The sequence below is a fragment of the Triturus cristatus genome, chromosome 8 (genome assembly GCF_964204655.1).
Source record: "Triturus cristatus chromosome 8, aTriCri1.1, whole genome shotgun sequence".
Taxonomy (NCBI): Eukaryota; Metazoa; Chordata; class Amphibia; order Caudata; family Salamandridae; genus Triturus; species Triturus cristatus.
Genome location: NC_140591.1, coordinates 1,701,397,024 through 1,701,412,216, shown reverse-complemented (window position 1 = coordinate 1,701,412,216; position 15,193 = coordinate 1,701,397,024). Strand labels below are relative to the sequence as shown.

The 15,193-nt window shown below is 49.0% G+C and overlaps 1 protein-coding gene and 1 gene segment (V, D, J or C); both read right to left on the bottom strand.

Annotated features, from left to right (window-relative positions):
- LOC146808647 (T-cell receptor alpha chain constant-like) overlaps positions 1 to 15,193 on the bottom strand; it is an 805,797-nt gene that overhangs the window by 728,464 nt on the left and 62,140 nt on the right.
- The window catches only part of LOC146808648 (uncharacterized), a 61,863-nt gene continuing 50,439 nt past the window's right edge, over positions 3,770 to 15,193 (bottom strand). The window contains exon 3 of the mRNA XM_085620677.1: positions 3,770 to 5,210. Coding sequence (XP_085476803.1) covers positions 3,951 to 5,210 — 1,260 coding nt within the window. The 3' untranslated portion in view covers positions 3,770 to 3,950. The remainder of the gene's footprint in view (positions 5,211 to 15,193) is intronic.

Sequence of the window (15,193 nt, the reverse complement as noted above, 5' to 3'; positions counted from 1 at the left end):
AGAGTATGTGCGTGTGACTGTGGATTTACTCTGTCCGTGGAAGTAGGGAGAATTTATATGTGCCGATCTGGTAGCAGTATGATGGTTAGATTATTGTCTTGATCAGATAGATTGCTTGTACATAGGCTTTTGATTTATTGATTTATTGATTGATGTTGATATATGTACTAATATTATATGTTGAAGTCGTCGTATTGAGTTCTATGTAGTGTGTACGGCTTCTGGAACGTGGGGAGCTGGTGACAGTTCCGTAGTAGGGCAGAGGGAAGTGAGTGCTGCTCTCGGGAAAGACGGAATTGTTGGAATTACCTGTATGTATGCAGGAAAAACGTGTGACAATTGAAGTTGCGCGTCACATTGTCTGGGTTTGGAATCAGTGACACCGTCGTGTGTTACTATTAGGGACATATTTTCGGTATAAACGGAGTGCGTATGGTAGTGAAGGTTATCTGTGAAACTCTGGTCAAAAGTCCCAGGGATCCGTAAGGTTTGCCGTTAAAGCTTACTGCTGGAGAAGTAATAGGTATTCTCTGAGCTTGTTTGAATGACTGGGCAGAGGTAAGCGCTGCTTGGTTAACGTGTGTTATAATTCTGTAGTGGGACAGACTGTTCGCTGTTCTTGGGAAAGGCAGGATTCTGTGTGGAAGTACTACATTTTCTGGTATGAAAGTGCGTGAATGTATGAGCATTTAGTTGATTGTGAGACTCTTTGGAGCATTCCTGGAGGAAACAGTTAATGGATGCATGTTAGAAGGGCAGAGTAGAGGGATGTGCTACTGCTGCAGATCGGAGCATATAAATTCTCCCTACTTTCACGGACAGAGTAAATCTACAGTCACACACACATACATTCATCATACGCTAGGGCCCATCACACTGACATTCATAGCTATTACTCTATCCACACTGAATATATGAGAGAAACCTAAATCAATCTGCATCTAGAGCGAGGTCAATGCAACCATAAAGAAATTGTCCTGAGTCATGATTTTAAACATAGGAAATACATTCGGAACTCAATAATTGACAAAGAAATAACCACCCGACACTGGAATTCAAACAAAGATCATCTTTCATCTAAATTAGTTCAAATGAAAGTCAATCAATAGCAAATCATTATTCATATAGTTACCTATTCTAGCTAAATGGGTCAGGACAGGTCTCTCAGTAAAGTCTCCCGAGTCACCGTCCTCTCGATCAGCGTCGATCCTCTCAAGCATAGATTCAGGAAGAAGTGTCCTCAATCGCTACAGACCCTCTCTAGTCTAGTAATATTTATAAGAAAAATAACAATCTGAAAGTAACAAACAATCTCTAAACGTCCGTTGAGCCGCTGAGCAGAGCGAGCAGGAAAGGATGTTGAATAGCAACATTTAGAAAATCTCCGCTCAGAAAAATCACAAAAATAAAAACACGGAAGAAGGAAACTCAAGCTCGGAAAACGATACACTCATGAATGCTCTTCCTTGGTACCATAGTGAAGCCACCGCAATTTAATCAAAGTTCATTGTGGCTTTATTCTTTTCCAAGGGCAATTGGAAGCAAGCCCGGAGCTGCTGTCCTCACGGAAACTTTTAATTCAGACAGAGGCTGTGGTCAGGTGACTTCCAACCATGTTCAGCAAGGCCTCTCATCACATTTCAGTCACTTGAGTGCAGGCTGTAAATAGCGGCCATCTTGGTTTAGGCCAAAACGGACCATCTTAATTAAAAGAAACACAAAACAACATTACCACATCGTAATGACTATACAGTGTTAATCCCCACTAATACCCTTATGTGTATGTAATTACCTAGCTGTCTGCAACACAAAGAAGCATTAGAGCACGTTATTTTAAAGCGCAAACACGAAACAAATAGCACTTTTGCGACATTCATTTAATTAATTTGCTCACCAATTTAGTTAACGTATTAATAAAGCAACATATATGCATTCCCGCGTGTAATTTTCTCTCATTAGTAATGTTGATTAGTCAAGACTTCTAACAAAGTTAATAATTAATGATTATAAACTCTGCTCCAGCAATCCCCCCTTTGGTGATATATATCACCACAAAAACCAACCCAAAAAAAAAATGTTGTCCCATTTTTAGGAGAAATTGAAATGTCTTTTTTCATTATGACACTACACACCAGACTCTCTTTCATCATCTCTCTTTGACTCCAAGTAAACACTCTCCCTCAATTCTTCTAATTCTATTTCTTGTGGGTCTCTCTTCGACCTCTTTTGTCTCTTTTCAGTATTTTGCCTAATTATTTTCTTTTTCCCTCCCCTGTTTGTACAACACAAACACCCTAATCTAAGTATCAATAAAGCAACAATTACACATCTCAAAGGAAATAATATCTTACCAATAATGGTACTACCTATCTTAGCAATAAAACTCTTAACAGCAACTATCTTATTAGCTAATTTAGTCCAGATACTTTCAGCTTCCAGTGGTACTAATTCTTCATGCAAATCAGTAATATTTTTGATATAGACCTTTAGATCTTTGCTTTCGTCAGGAATGTAAGTGCAACAATGTTGAACTTTCAGCATTCCACAAACTCCACCCTCCTTGGCCAATAGAATATCAAGGGCAAGTCGATTTTGCATAGACATGGCACGTACGGCAATCATCTCCGTATTTACCAAAAGAAACCCTCCAGCGGTTCTTGTCGATAAGCGATCCACCACTGTTGACAGTTTCCGAATTCCATATGCATTTAAAGAAATTCCCACTGCTGGAATTAAAGCTCCAAAAATATCACCTACAATTTCTGACCAAGTTTCTCTCTTAAAACGTGTTAGTAGATTAATATGTTCTACATCTTCTATCCTATCTATATGGAAAATCTTTGGAAAGACCAGGCCAACATAACACGTGCCATATCAATGGTCAGGCAACCTGTAATAAGCCTTATTCCCACAAATATAATACACTCCCGGGAAAACTGGATCTTCTCCACCTTTGAAACCCCATCCTGTTGCAATAAAGTATGTTCATGGCACTCACTAGTCCCAACAAAATAGCTATCATATTGGGATTTCCTTCTGGTAATGCATAGTTTACCCTTCTGTGGTGCATCTAAAGCCAAAGTTGGACTGGCCCCATTCCTCAACTCCTTTCCCATCTCAATATCCCATATTATCTCACTCACTTTATATTTCCCTGCCTTTTCATGCATGCTCACTCTCCTTTTCTCTACCAAGTGTAGGAAAGCCTTTTCCTCTTCTTTCAAACCACAAGGTAAATTGTTTCTAAAAATGTAATCTAATGTTAATTCTTCTGCCTCAATAAAAATTTCACCAAAAATGTTAGCTTCTTTAGCTGGATTCAGCTTTCTATTCATAGGCAATTGCCCAAAAATGTTATCTTTGTTAGACATCTCATAATCTATTTTCCCTAACAAATAAAAAACACTACTTAACACACTACATGAAATCCCATACGTAGCTGGTAAATGATGATAAGTAACACCTTCTGAAACGGATGCAGGTAATTGCATACAAACGTAGCAATCCCTAACTTCCATTGTCTTTACGTATTCATCCAACAACTTTGAAAAAACATTACTAGAAAAATCATTAATTGACCTATCTTTATGTATGTAAATGTTACTACTTCTAGTTGGAACTACTTTTTGTGAACTCTTCTCTATGTTAGTCACATTCTCAACATGTATTCCAAAAGTATCTATTGCAACTCTAAAAGTAACTAGTAAACCAAGTACACCCCATAATAGCATTAATAATCCCGTACAGCAGCAGCACATTCTACACCATCTTTTCAAGAAAGCACATCTACTTTTATTATTCTCTGTGTTAGCCATTTTACTACTTTGGCAGTGTCTTTTGACTTAGCCTCTTCTACTCCACTACTGAAATTTAAAACTCTAGATTATTTCAAACAGCTAAATTCAGACTCTCTTCTTTTCACTTTTCTCCAAGTGACTCCTCTAGTTCACTCAATTTGGATTTTCATCACTTTTCACTTCTTCTTCTGCAACATCAAATTGTATCAGATCTTCAACAACATCCTGAGCATCCGACTCTTCCCCAATGTCAGTCAAAATAACTTTCAGGATTCCAACAGTTTTCTCCTCAACCACTTCTCGTACGGTCCCCTCTGGATTTCCTTGACTCTCTGCCTCTTCACCTTCAGACAGTGCCACATACGTCCATTCCGGTGACCTATACTTCTGGTTAGGTTTTCTGATTCTCTTGATCTCCTCTGGTTCTTTTGAGACCCTTTGTTTATCACTCTTTGCTTGATTCTGACTAGACACCTCGTTCACCTGTTCAGCTTTTGATGAATTTGCTCGTGTCAGTCTGTACCTCAGTCTCTTTATCCTGTTAGGCCAAACATCTCCTCTTACACTCCTCTTTGGTCTCACTTCTTTATTATTTCTTTCTCCGATCCAAGTTCTCTTTCTTAGAACTCGACCCTCTGATTTCTCATTCTCACTTTCATCTGATCCTGTTTCATTTGCCTCTTGTTCTTCAACAATTCTCTTTTGCTCCACAGACTTCTTTCCCACCACCGATTGAGATTTCCCTGCTACTGTCCCTCCTCGGGTCTCCAACACGCAATCTTCTTGCTGTCTACTTGTCCCTTCACCTAGCTTATCAGGAATGTTCCCTACACCTCCTCGGGGGTCTTCCGTAATCTGTCCCTCTCTATCTTCTACTGACCCTGCTTCTTCAGAAGTAATCTCAGGTGGATCTTCAACCTCTTCATCTGATTCAGGTGTAGTCCCTGTGGAATTACTCTTTTCTCTTCTTTCTTCTCCACTGCTTGTTGGAACTTCAGGCACTCTTACAGAATCCGATCTCTCCTCTGAAACTCTCAATGTTTCTCTTGAATTTTCTCTCGGAAAGAAAAAAGACTCACCTGACTCTCTTTCTCCTTCTCCTTCCCCCCTTTCAGGATTCTTTTTTATTCTCACTGGTTCAGTTTCTGCATCATCACTATAATCTGACTCTTCAAAATACTCCTTACCAGTTCCATCCTTTGGATTTGGAACTCTCCGAGTATGACTCGCATGAACCCAGTTTTTCACACCAGCACACTTCACTGCAGTTGTCGTAGTCAGAATGACTTGTCTTGGCCTTCCCCACCTTGGAACCAAGCAATTCCTTCTTCTGTGTACTTTTATCCTCACCCAGTCCCCTGGACTCAGATCATGAGCTTGCTTCTTCTCAAGTGTGGTAGCGTCTTCTCCAACCTGGTGAAACACAGAATGAACTGCGTCAGCCAGGCCTTTACAGTAATCCAAAATCATGTCATCAGTTATTGTCATCAACTTGTTGACAGGCACGAATGCATGTCTCATCGCACGTCCCATCAATATTTCATGTGGACTCAACCCTGTGGTTCTATCTGGAGTAGACCTAATAGTCATTAGTACTAGAGGCAAGACATCAGGCCATTTCATTCCAGTGGCTAAACACATCTTACCAATTCGGTTTTTGATTGTGCCGTTCATCTGTTCAACAACACCAGAAGCCTCTGGTCTGTATGCACAATGTAGCTTGTGCTGTATGCTCAATGCTTCATAAATTAAACCCATGAGCTCATTGTAGAAGTGTCCACCTCTGTCTGACTCAATTGTCACTGGGAACCCGTACCTAGGAATCAACTCTCTTAACAGTAACTTCGCCACTGTTATTCCATCATTTCTCCTAGTTGGATAGGCCTCCACCCATCTTGAGAACAAACAGACTACCACTAGAACATACCTCAATCTGTTCACTTGGGGCATTTCAATGAAATCTATTTGCATTCTGGTAAAAGGACCTCCTTCTCTACCTATTGTTCCTAGACTCAGCACTGTCTTCTTTCCAGTATTGAACTGCTGACAAATCAAACATCTCTGACAGATGCTTTCTGCAATTAGCCTGAACTTTGCATTGTACCAGGTTTGTTTGAAGGACCTAATCATCGCATCCCTCCCCAGATGTCCCTGGCCATGATACATTCTTGCCATTGTTGATAGCATGCTATTTGGCATGACTGGTCTTCCATCTCTATAGATCCAAACATGATCTGTCTCTCTTGGGGCACAACCTGCTGTTAGAGTCGGGGATCTCTGGTTGGCGCAAGGTTGCCCTTCTGTCAAGCAGGAACCCTCTCCTCCACGTCAGGGCGCAGGATAACCCCTCGCGAATGACCCTTGCTCACCCTCTAGGTGCGTGGCGTGAGCAGCCAAGGCGATTCCTCAGGCGTTGTTGGTTAAGCACTTACAATCATACACACAGTAAATACATCAATCCCCCCAGAAACGGACACCAGACTTGGATATATATAAAAATACGATTCTTTATGTAAAAATAAGGTATATATCTCTCAGCAGACTTATCACAAGACCAATAACGTTTTCGGTATGCCACCAGGTTGTAAAGCGGGCAAATGTTCGTTGTTCGTAGCTTCAAATGGATAGTTCGTAGTCTCTTTACTTGTGGGTCCAGTACTCACAGAGATCGGTTCCTGCGAACGGGGAAATAAGGCGTTGCGGGCCCCGAGCCCGATACTGGAACTTCTTTCGTGATGTGGAGAGTCGGCACAGGTCGGTGCGACTCTCAGCTTGGGAAGTGTTCTTGGGTCCTCAATCAGCAGGTGTGGGCATGTAGGCAGGCGCGGCCAGCGACCCTTTAGCACGGCGGTCCAGGAGGGTCTCCACAACGGGGGCGGCGCGGCCTGAGATGTCCGGGGATAGCGAAGCGGGGTCGCAGGGCACGGTTAGTGCAGCTGGATGACCCGGCATAGATCACAGTCGTCGGACGGCTTCCGGCGGGAGGGGTGATAGCGCGGTCAGCGCGCTCCAGTAGCAGGCGGTGACAGGGATGCAGGCGGCCTGGCCCGGGAACAGGGAGCGGCTCGGGACGGAGCGGGGCTCTCACGGGTTTAAGGCAGGCGAGCTTCTGAGTGTCACGGCCCTAGGAGGGGCGATGAGGGGCGCAGTCTCTTTTCCAGCGGGATGCACACACGGCTCGAATTGGAGGACGAGCAAGAAGCACAGAGAACCCACTGTTCCTGGGGTTCAGTTCAGGGGGCAAGCTCCGATCAAGCCCTTGGAGAATGTTCAAGCACAAAGTAGCAAAGTCTTTTCAGTAAGTCTCTTCCTCTCCTTTCTCAGCAAGGCAAGCAGCAGGCCAGCTCCTCCAGCGTCTTCTTCTCCTTCTAGTCGGGCAGAGGTTCTTTGTGGTAAACAGGATTCTGATTTCTTAGGAGCCAGGCTCCTACTTTTATACCATGATTCTTTTGTTCTTTAGCGCCAGGGGGCCTAGGCCTGGCTCAGTCCAGTTCTGGAGCACTTTGTTATGGTGACTCTGCTCTTTCCTTTCAGCAGCAGGGCAGAGACATCAGCCGCCCCACAGGGGGTGGCGCCGGCTTTGTGGTGGCAGAGCACAGGTCTATTCAAGAGTCAAGGTGTACTCCTCCCACCCATCCAGGTGTAATCTCTCTACCCACCACCTGGCAGCCAACCTGTCTCTGGGGATTCCCCAACCCTGCTCCTTACTGTTGCCAGGCAGAACACATACACACAGCAGAGGCGGACTGAGATGGTCAGGTCAGTAAATACTAACTTTCTAAAAGTAGTATTTACAAACCCAGGATATTAAAATAAACTTGACTACAAGAAGTATTTTATTATTCTGAGTTCAGGCATACTAAACTTGACACTCTACCATGCTCTCTGAGTCCACTGGGGTCACAGCGTTGGCGTGATCCCAGCAGCCCATTCTGGCCTATGGAGAGCAGGTAGCCTTCAATAGTGAAGAACGGAAATGGCTGTAATTCACTACTAAGACATGCCACACACATCAGGGCATGTCCTACCTTATGCCTACAATGCACCCTGCCCTTGGGCCTACCAGAGGGGTGGCTAATATGTAGGTAAGGGAAGGTTTAGGGACTGGCAAGTGGGGGCACTTGCGCAGTCAGTGCGACGGTCCCGGACCGCGCACAGGGTCTGCGGTGGCAGACCCTAGACACACTTTACAAGGCCGCTTCCGTGGGTGGCGCAACCAGCGCTGCAAGCCCACCAGCAGCATTGGCATTCACAAGCCCTGGCACCCCTGGTGCACTTTACTGGGGACTGACAGTGAATCCAATAAACCAATCATGGACATCAATTACAGGTACATTTTACTTCGGGAGCACTTGCACTGCGGCACGGATTAGCCGTGGCGCAGTGCCCTGAGCGGACGACACCAGCAAAACAATCGAGGCACACCATCAAAAAGTGGAAGGGAAACTCACGCCAAGGTGCCAGGTCTAACACGTGTCCCCTCCAGCTGAAATGTGGGGAGAACTACCCTTGCCCAGGGGGTTCCTCGTCACTAAGGCGGAAATACCTGGACAGACCGTCAGCGTTGGCGTGATCTGTACCAGGACGGTGTTCCACCGTAAAGTCCATACCCTGTAGGGAGATGGACCACCTCAACAGCTTCGGGTTTTCACCCCTCATTTGCATCAACCATCTGAGGGGCCTGTGGTCCGTCTGAACCCGGAAGTGAGACCCAAACAAGTAGGGTCTTAGCTTCTTCAGCGCCCAGACCACAGCAAATGCTTCTCGCTCAATTGCACTCCACCTACTTTCCCGTGGAAGTAACCTCCTACTGATGAAGGCTACGGGTTGGTCCCAGCCCTCCTCAGTCATCTGTGAAAGAACAGCCCCTACACCATGCTCTGAAGCGTCTGTCTGCACTAGGAATTCCTTGGAGAAGTCAGGGGCCAAGAGCACGGGCGCCGTGCACATGGCAGTCTTCAGGGTGTCGAAAGCTTTCTGACAGGTGTCAGTCCAAATCACGTTCCTGGGCTGCTTCTTCGAAGTCAGCTCTGTCAAGGGGGCAACGATCGTTCCATAGCCCTTGGCAAACCTCCTGTAGTACCCAGTGAGCCCCAGGAAGGCCCTCACTGCGGTCTGCGTCTTGGGGGGTTCCCAAGCCAGGATGGTTTCAATTTTGGGTTGCAAGGGTGCCACCTTGCCACTCCCCACTTGGTGTCCCAAGTACACCACGGAACCCTGCCCGATCTGGCACTTGCTTGCCTTGATCGTGAGGCCTGCTCGGCGCAGCGCCATCAACACTTCCCAGAGGTGGCGCAGGTGTTCAGGCCAGGTGGCACTGAACACTGCGATGTCATCCAGGTAGGCGGCACTGAATGCATCCAGCCCAACCAGTACCTGGTTGACCAACCTCTGAAAGGTGGCAGGGGCATTCTTCATCCCAAATGGCATGACTCGGAACTGGAAGTGCCCATCTGGTGTAGAGAATGCGGACCTCTCTTTGGCCCCATCGGTCAAGGCGATCTGCCAGTACCCAGACGTTAAATCAAACGTGCTGAGGAACCGGGCAGCCCCCAGCCGATCAATGAGCTCATCAGCTCTGGGGATGGGGTGCGCGTCAGTCTTCGTTACTGAATTGAGTCCTCTGTAGTCCACACAGAACCGGAGTTCAGGTGTGGCTCCCGGCGCAGCAGCTTTGGGGACCAAGACCACGGGGCTGGACCAAGGACTGCTGGAGGACTCAACCACCCCTAGCGCAAGCATTTTGGAGACCTCCTCCTTGATGCAAGCTCTGACCCTGGCAGTTACCCTGTAAGCCTTGTGCTTCACAGGTAAGCTGTCTCCTGTGTCCACGTCATGGACGCACCAATCTGTGACACCAGGAACCAGGGAGAATCGGTCGGAAAATTGTCCCAGCAAGTGGCGGCAGTCTTCCTGTTGTTCGGGCGTCAGGGTGGGTGAGAGGTTAACTCCATCCACTGACCCATCTTTCTCAGAGGCCACTAAGAGGTCAGGAAGACGCTCGGTCTCCTCTTCCATTCCATCATCAGTGGCCAGCAGCATGCCCACTTCGGTCCTCTCTAAGAGGGGCTTAAGGCGGTTAACATGTAGGACCCTCAAAGGGTTCCTGGGAGTCTGCATGTCCACCAAGTAGGTGATAGGACTTTTGCGCTCCACAACCTCAAATAGACCTGTCCACTTATCCTGAAGTGCACACGGCTCCACTGGGGCCAAGACCCACACCTTTTGTCCAGGTTGAAGCTCTACCAGAGTGGCATTCCGGTCGTACCACCGCTTCATCTCCTCCTGGCTGGCTTCCAGATTTGCCTCAGCAAGTTGCCTGAAACGCCGAGTCTGGTTTCGGAAGGCCAGCATGTAACTATATACATTCTGGGGAGGTTTCCTGGGAGATTGCTCCCAGCCTTCCTTTACCAAACTCAGAGGTCCTCTTACCGGGTGACCATACAGAAGCTCAAAGGGGCTGAACCCTAGAGACTTCTGTGGCACCTCTCGGTAAGCGAAGAGCAGGCATGGCAAGAGGACGTCCCACTTACGCCTCATTGGACCGTCCAGGCCCATGATCATGCCTTTGAGGGTTCGGTTGAATCTCTCAACCAACCCATTTCCTTGGGGATGGTAAGGAGTGGTGAACTTGTACGTTACCCCACACTCCTTCCACAGGGATTTCATATAGGTGGATATGAAATTGGTCCCCCTGTCGCTCACCACCTCTAGAGGGAATCCCACTCGGGAGAAAATTCCCATCAGTGCCCGTCCCACCACGGGGGCCGTCACTGTCCTCAGAGGGATGGCTTCAGGGTACCGGGTGGCATGGTCCACCAAGACCAGGATGAACCTGTTGCCCAGGGCTGTCTTGGGGTCCAGAGGCCCCACAATGTCAATACCCACTCGTTGGAATGGCGTACCGACCACAGGGAAAGGTTGCAGAGGAGCCTTGTGCTTCCCTCCGCTCTTACCACTTGCCTGGCAAGTCTGACAGGTTCTGCAGTAGGAATCGGAATTCTTGTGCATTTGGGGCCAGTAAAAGTGGGTGACAAGCCTGTCATAGGTCTTGTCCATCCCCAAATGTCCTGCTAACGGCACATCATGAGCCAGCCCCAGTAGGAAGGTTCTGAACTTCTGGGGTACCACCAGCACACGGGCTGACCCAGGTTCAGCAGCCTTAGGCTCGGAATACAGGAGGTCACTCTCCCAGTACACGTAGTGTGTTTTGGCCTGAACACCATTGGCCTGGTCTGCAGCCTGTTGCCGCATACCCACGAGAGAAGGGCATTCTTTCTGCTCCCTGCAGAATTCCTCCCTGGAGGGACCTCCTTCTTGCTGCCAATGGGTCAGCTCAGGCAGATCTCCCAGTTCGGCAATCTGTTCCCCGGTAGGCTCCAGAGCATCCCCCTCAGGGTCTACTTCCTCCTGGGCCGTGGGAACTTCGGGGGCCGGTTTCCCGCGCCTCCTGCGCCTTCTCCCTAAGGCCGGTTCCTGGACCTCTCCCTCAGGCTCCAGGACCCTCTCAACACCCCTACTGGCTGCCATGGACCGGGTGGTCACGCACGCCCAGTCGGGTAGACCCACCATCCTCAGATGCGTGGTCTTCTCCACCTTTTCCCAAGGGGAACTCTCCAGGTCGTTCCCTAGCAGACAGTCTACAGGCATGTCAGTTCTCACAGCGACTTGTAGAGTACCAGAGACCTCCCCCCACTCAAAGGGAACTTGAGCCATTGGACAACGACTCTCTACGTTGTCAGCATTGACAACCCTACAGTAGGCATTGGGTACAATTTGCTCTTGAGACACCAGGTGTTGCCTCACCGAGGTCACGCTGGCTCCTGTATCTCTAAGAGCCTCAACCTTCTTTCCATTGATGGTCACCACTTGCCCATATTTCTTAGTGTTAGAGGGCAGGTAGGTTACAGGGACCATCTCACTGTCTCCTAGCGAGACTAGGGTCATCTGCCCGGGACCCCCACCCTCCTGGACTGCTACCTCCTCCCCAAAGTTAACACTAGCTACTTGCCGGGGTGGAGCACCAGTGGGTGCGGTCTTACCAAACAGGCGACACTTAGGATCAGAGGCAATGTGACCCGGGTCACCACACTTATAACAATTGAAGGGCCCCTTTGGAACAGGTCTACCTGTCGGGGCCCCGTTCTGCTGCGGGGGTGGGGGAGGCTGAGAACCCTTCTGCTGGTTCCCTTGGGAATTACTTTGGGGGCCTTTTTGGAACCCCTTCTGTTTACCCTTGTCCCCCCCACTCTTCTGCTGGGGACCCTGCCCACCTTTGGCGGAGTCTCCCACTTGACCCTTGTGGACCCTGGTGCTGAGCCAGCGGTCCGCCTCCTCAGCAAGCTTCCTCGGGTTGGACAGCTTGCTATCAATCAGGTGCTGGCGTAGCTCAGGAAAACATTGACTGGACAAGTGCTCCCATGCAATTAAATCAAGCAGCCCTTGATAATCATTCACTTTGCTACCCGTCACCCAACCATCCAGCGCTCTGCAGAAAAAGGTCACATACTCCACATACGTACTCTCAGGGATCTTCTTCGTCTCCCTGAACCGCTGTCTATATAGCTCCGGAGTTAACCCATACCTGGTCATTAAAGCTTCCTTCATATGGGGGTATGAGGTTTGGAGATCTAAGGGTAAATCTAACAGTGTGTCACGCCCTTCAGCAAGGAACCTTCCCCACAACCCCGCTCCCCAGTCTTTCTCAGGGACCCGGTGTGAGGACATGGCCACCTCGTAGGCTCTAAACCACTGCCCTATGTCATCCTTTCTAAAATACTCCTTTACTACATCTTTGGGGATGTACACCTTGGACTCTACCTGCGCTGGTGGAGTGCTGCCACCAGAAGGAGCGGTGTCCAAACTTTTCGCCTTCAGCTCCAACTCCTTCAATCTGATATCATGATCCATTTGGCGTTGTTGTGCCTCCAGGGCCAACTTCTGTTTTTCCATTTCCATTTGTCCGGCCAAATTTGCCATCTCCATTGCATGCGCCCTGTCGGCTGCCCTGTCTGCCAGCTCCTCTGGCGACCAGACTCTGCTGGGCTCCTCAAGGTTGTCGGGTGGAACGATGTCCCCCGCATTCCGTAGGTCTCGTGACTCCTTCCAGGCTCTCAACGCCTTGGTGTACTGGGGCTTCCTCTTGCATCCAGCATGGGGGACTCTGAATTTTACACTGTAGCCTTTCAATTGCTCCATCGTGTAGCCTTCCAGTCTCTCCCAATCCACCTCATCTATTCCAGAAATCACAGAGAGTGCTCTTCCAGCGGAGTGCGAGCCAGGCATGGTTGCAGTAATGGCAGATGTCTCAACAAAGTTCAACAATTACAAACCTGTGGCTGCGTTATTTGGTCTGCTCTCACTATCTGGTGATTAATAATTCACTGTATGCAAATTACAAGTGCAAATCCGAAATCCCAACCGCTGCCACCAATGTTAGAGTCGGGGATCTCTGGTTGGCGCAAGGTTGCCCTTGTGTCCAGCAGGAACCCTCTCCTCCACGTCAGGGCGCAGGATAACCCCTCGCGAATGACCCTTGCTCACCCTCTAGGTGCGTGGCGTGAGCAGCCAAGGCGATTCCTCAGGCGTTGTTGGTTAAGCACTTACAATCATACACACAGTAAATACATCAATCCCCCCAGAAACGGACACCAGACTTGGATATATATAAAAATACGATTCTTTATGTAAAAATAAGGTATATATCTCTCAGCAGACTTATCACAAGACCAATAACGTTTTCGCTATGCCACCAGGTTGTAAAGCGGGCAAATGTTCGTTGTTCGTAGCTTCAAATGGATAGTTCGTAGTCTCTTTACTTGTGGGTCCAGTACTCACTGAGATCGGTTCCTGCGAACGGGGAAATAAGGCGTTGCGGGCCCCGAGCCCGATACTGGAACTTCTTTCGTGATGTGGAGAGTCGGCACAGGTCGGTGCGACTCTCAGCTTGGGAAGTGTTCTTGGGTCCTCAATCAGCAGGTGTGGGCATGTAGGCAGGCGCGGCCAGCGACCCTTTAGCACGGCGGTGCAGGAGGGTCTCCACAACGGGGGCGGCGCGGCCTGAGATGTCCGGGGATAGCGAAGCGGGGTCGCAGGGCACGGTTAGTGCAGCTGGATGACCCGGCGTAGATCACAGTCGTCGGACGGCTTCCGGCGGGAGGGGTGATAGCGCGGTCAGCGCGCTCCAGTAGCAGGCGGTGACAGGGATGCAGGCGGCCTGGCCCGGGAACAGGGAGCGGCTCGGGACGGAGCGGGGCTCTCACGGGTTTAAGGCAGGCGAGCTTCTGAGTGTCACGGCCCTAGGAGGGGCGATGAGGGGCGCAGTCTCTTTTCCAGCGGGATGCACACACGGCTCGAATTGGAGGACGAGCAAGAAGCACAGAGAACCCACTGTTCCTGGGGTTCAGTTCAGGGGGCAAGCTCCGATCAAGCCCTTGGAGAATGTTCAAGCACAAAGTAGCAAAGTCTTTTCAGTAAGTCTCTTCCTCTCCTTTCTCAGCAAGGCAAGCAGCAGGCCAGCTCCTCCAGCGTCTTCTTCTCCTTCTAGTCGGGCAGAGGTTCTTTGTGGTAAACAGGATTCTGATTTCTTAGGAGCCAGGCTCCTACTGTTATACCATGATTCTTTTGTTCTTTAGCGCCAGGGGGCCTAGGCCTGGCTCAGTCCAGTTCTGGAGCACTTTGTTATGGTGACTCTGCTCTTTCCTTTCAGCAGCAGGGCAGAGACATCAGCCGCCCCACAGGGGGTGGCGCCGGCTTTGTGGTGGCAGAGCACAGGTCTATTCAAGAGTCAAGGTGTACTCCTCCCACCCATCCAGGTGTAATCTCTCTACCCACCACCTGGCAGCCAACCTGTCTCTGGGGATTCCCCAACCCTGCTCCTTACTGTTGCCAGGCAGAACACATACACACAGCAGAGGCGGACTGAGATGGTCAGGTCAGTAAATACTAACTTTCTAAAAGTAGTATTTACAAACCCAGGATATTAAAATAAACTTGACTACAAGAAGTATTTTATTATTCTGAGTTCAGGCATACTAAACTTGACACTCTACCATGCTCTCTGAGTCCACTGGGGTCACAGCGTTGGCGTGATCCCAGCAGCCCATTCTGGCCTATGGAGAGCAGGTAGCCTTCAATAGTGAAGAACGGAAATGGCTGTAATTCACTACTAAGACATGCCACACACATCAGGGCATGTCCTACCTTATGCCTACAATGCACCCTGCCCTTGGGCCTACCAGAGGGGTGGCTAATATGTAGGTAAGGGAAGGTTTAGGGACTGGCAAGTGGGGGCACTTGCGCAGTCAGCGCGACGGTCCCGGACCGCGCACAGGGTCTGCGGTGGCAGACCCTAGACACACTTTACAAGGCCGCTTCCGTGGGTGGCGCAACCAGCG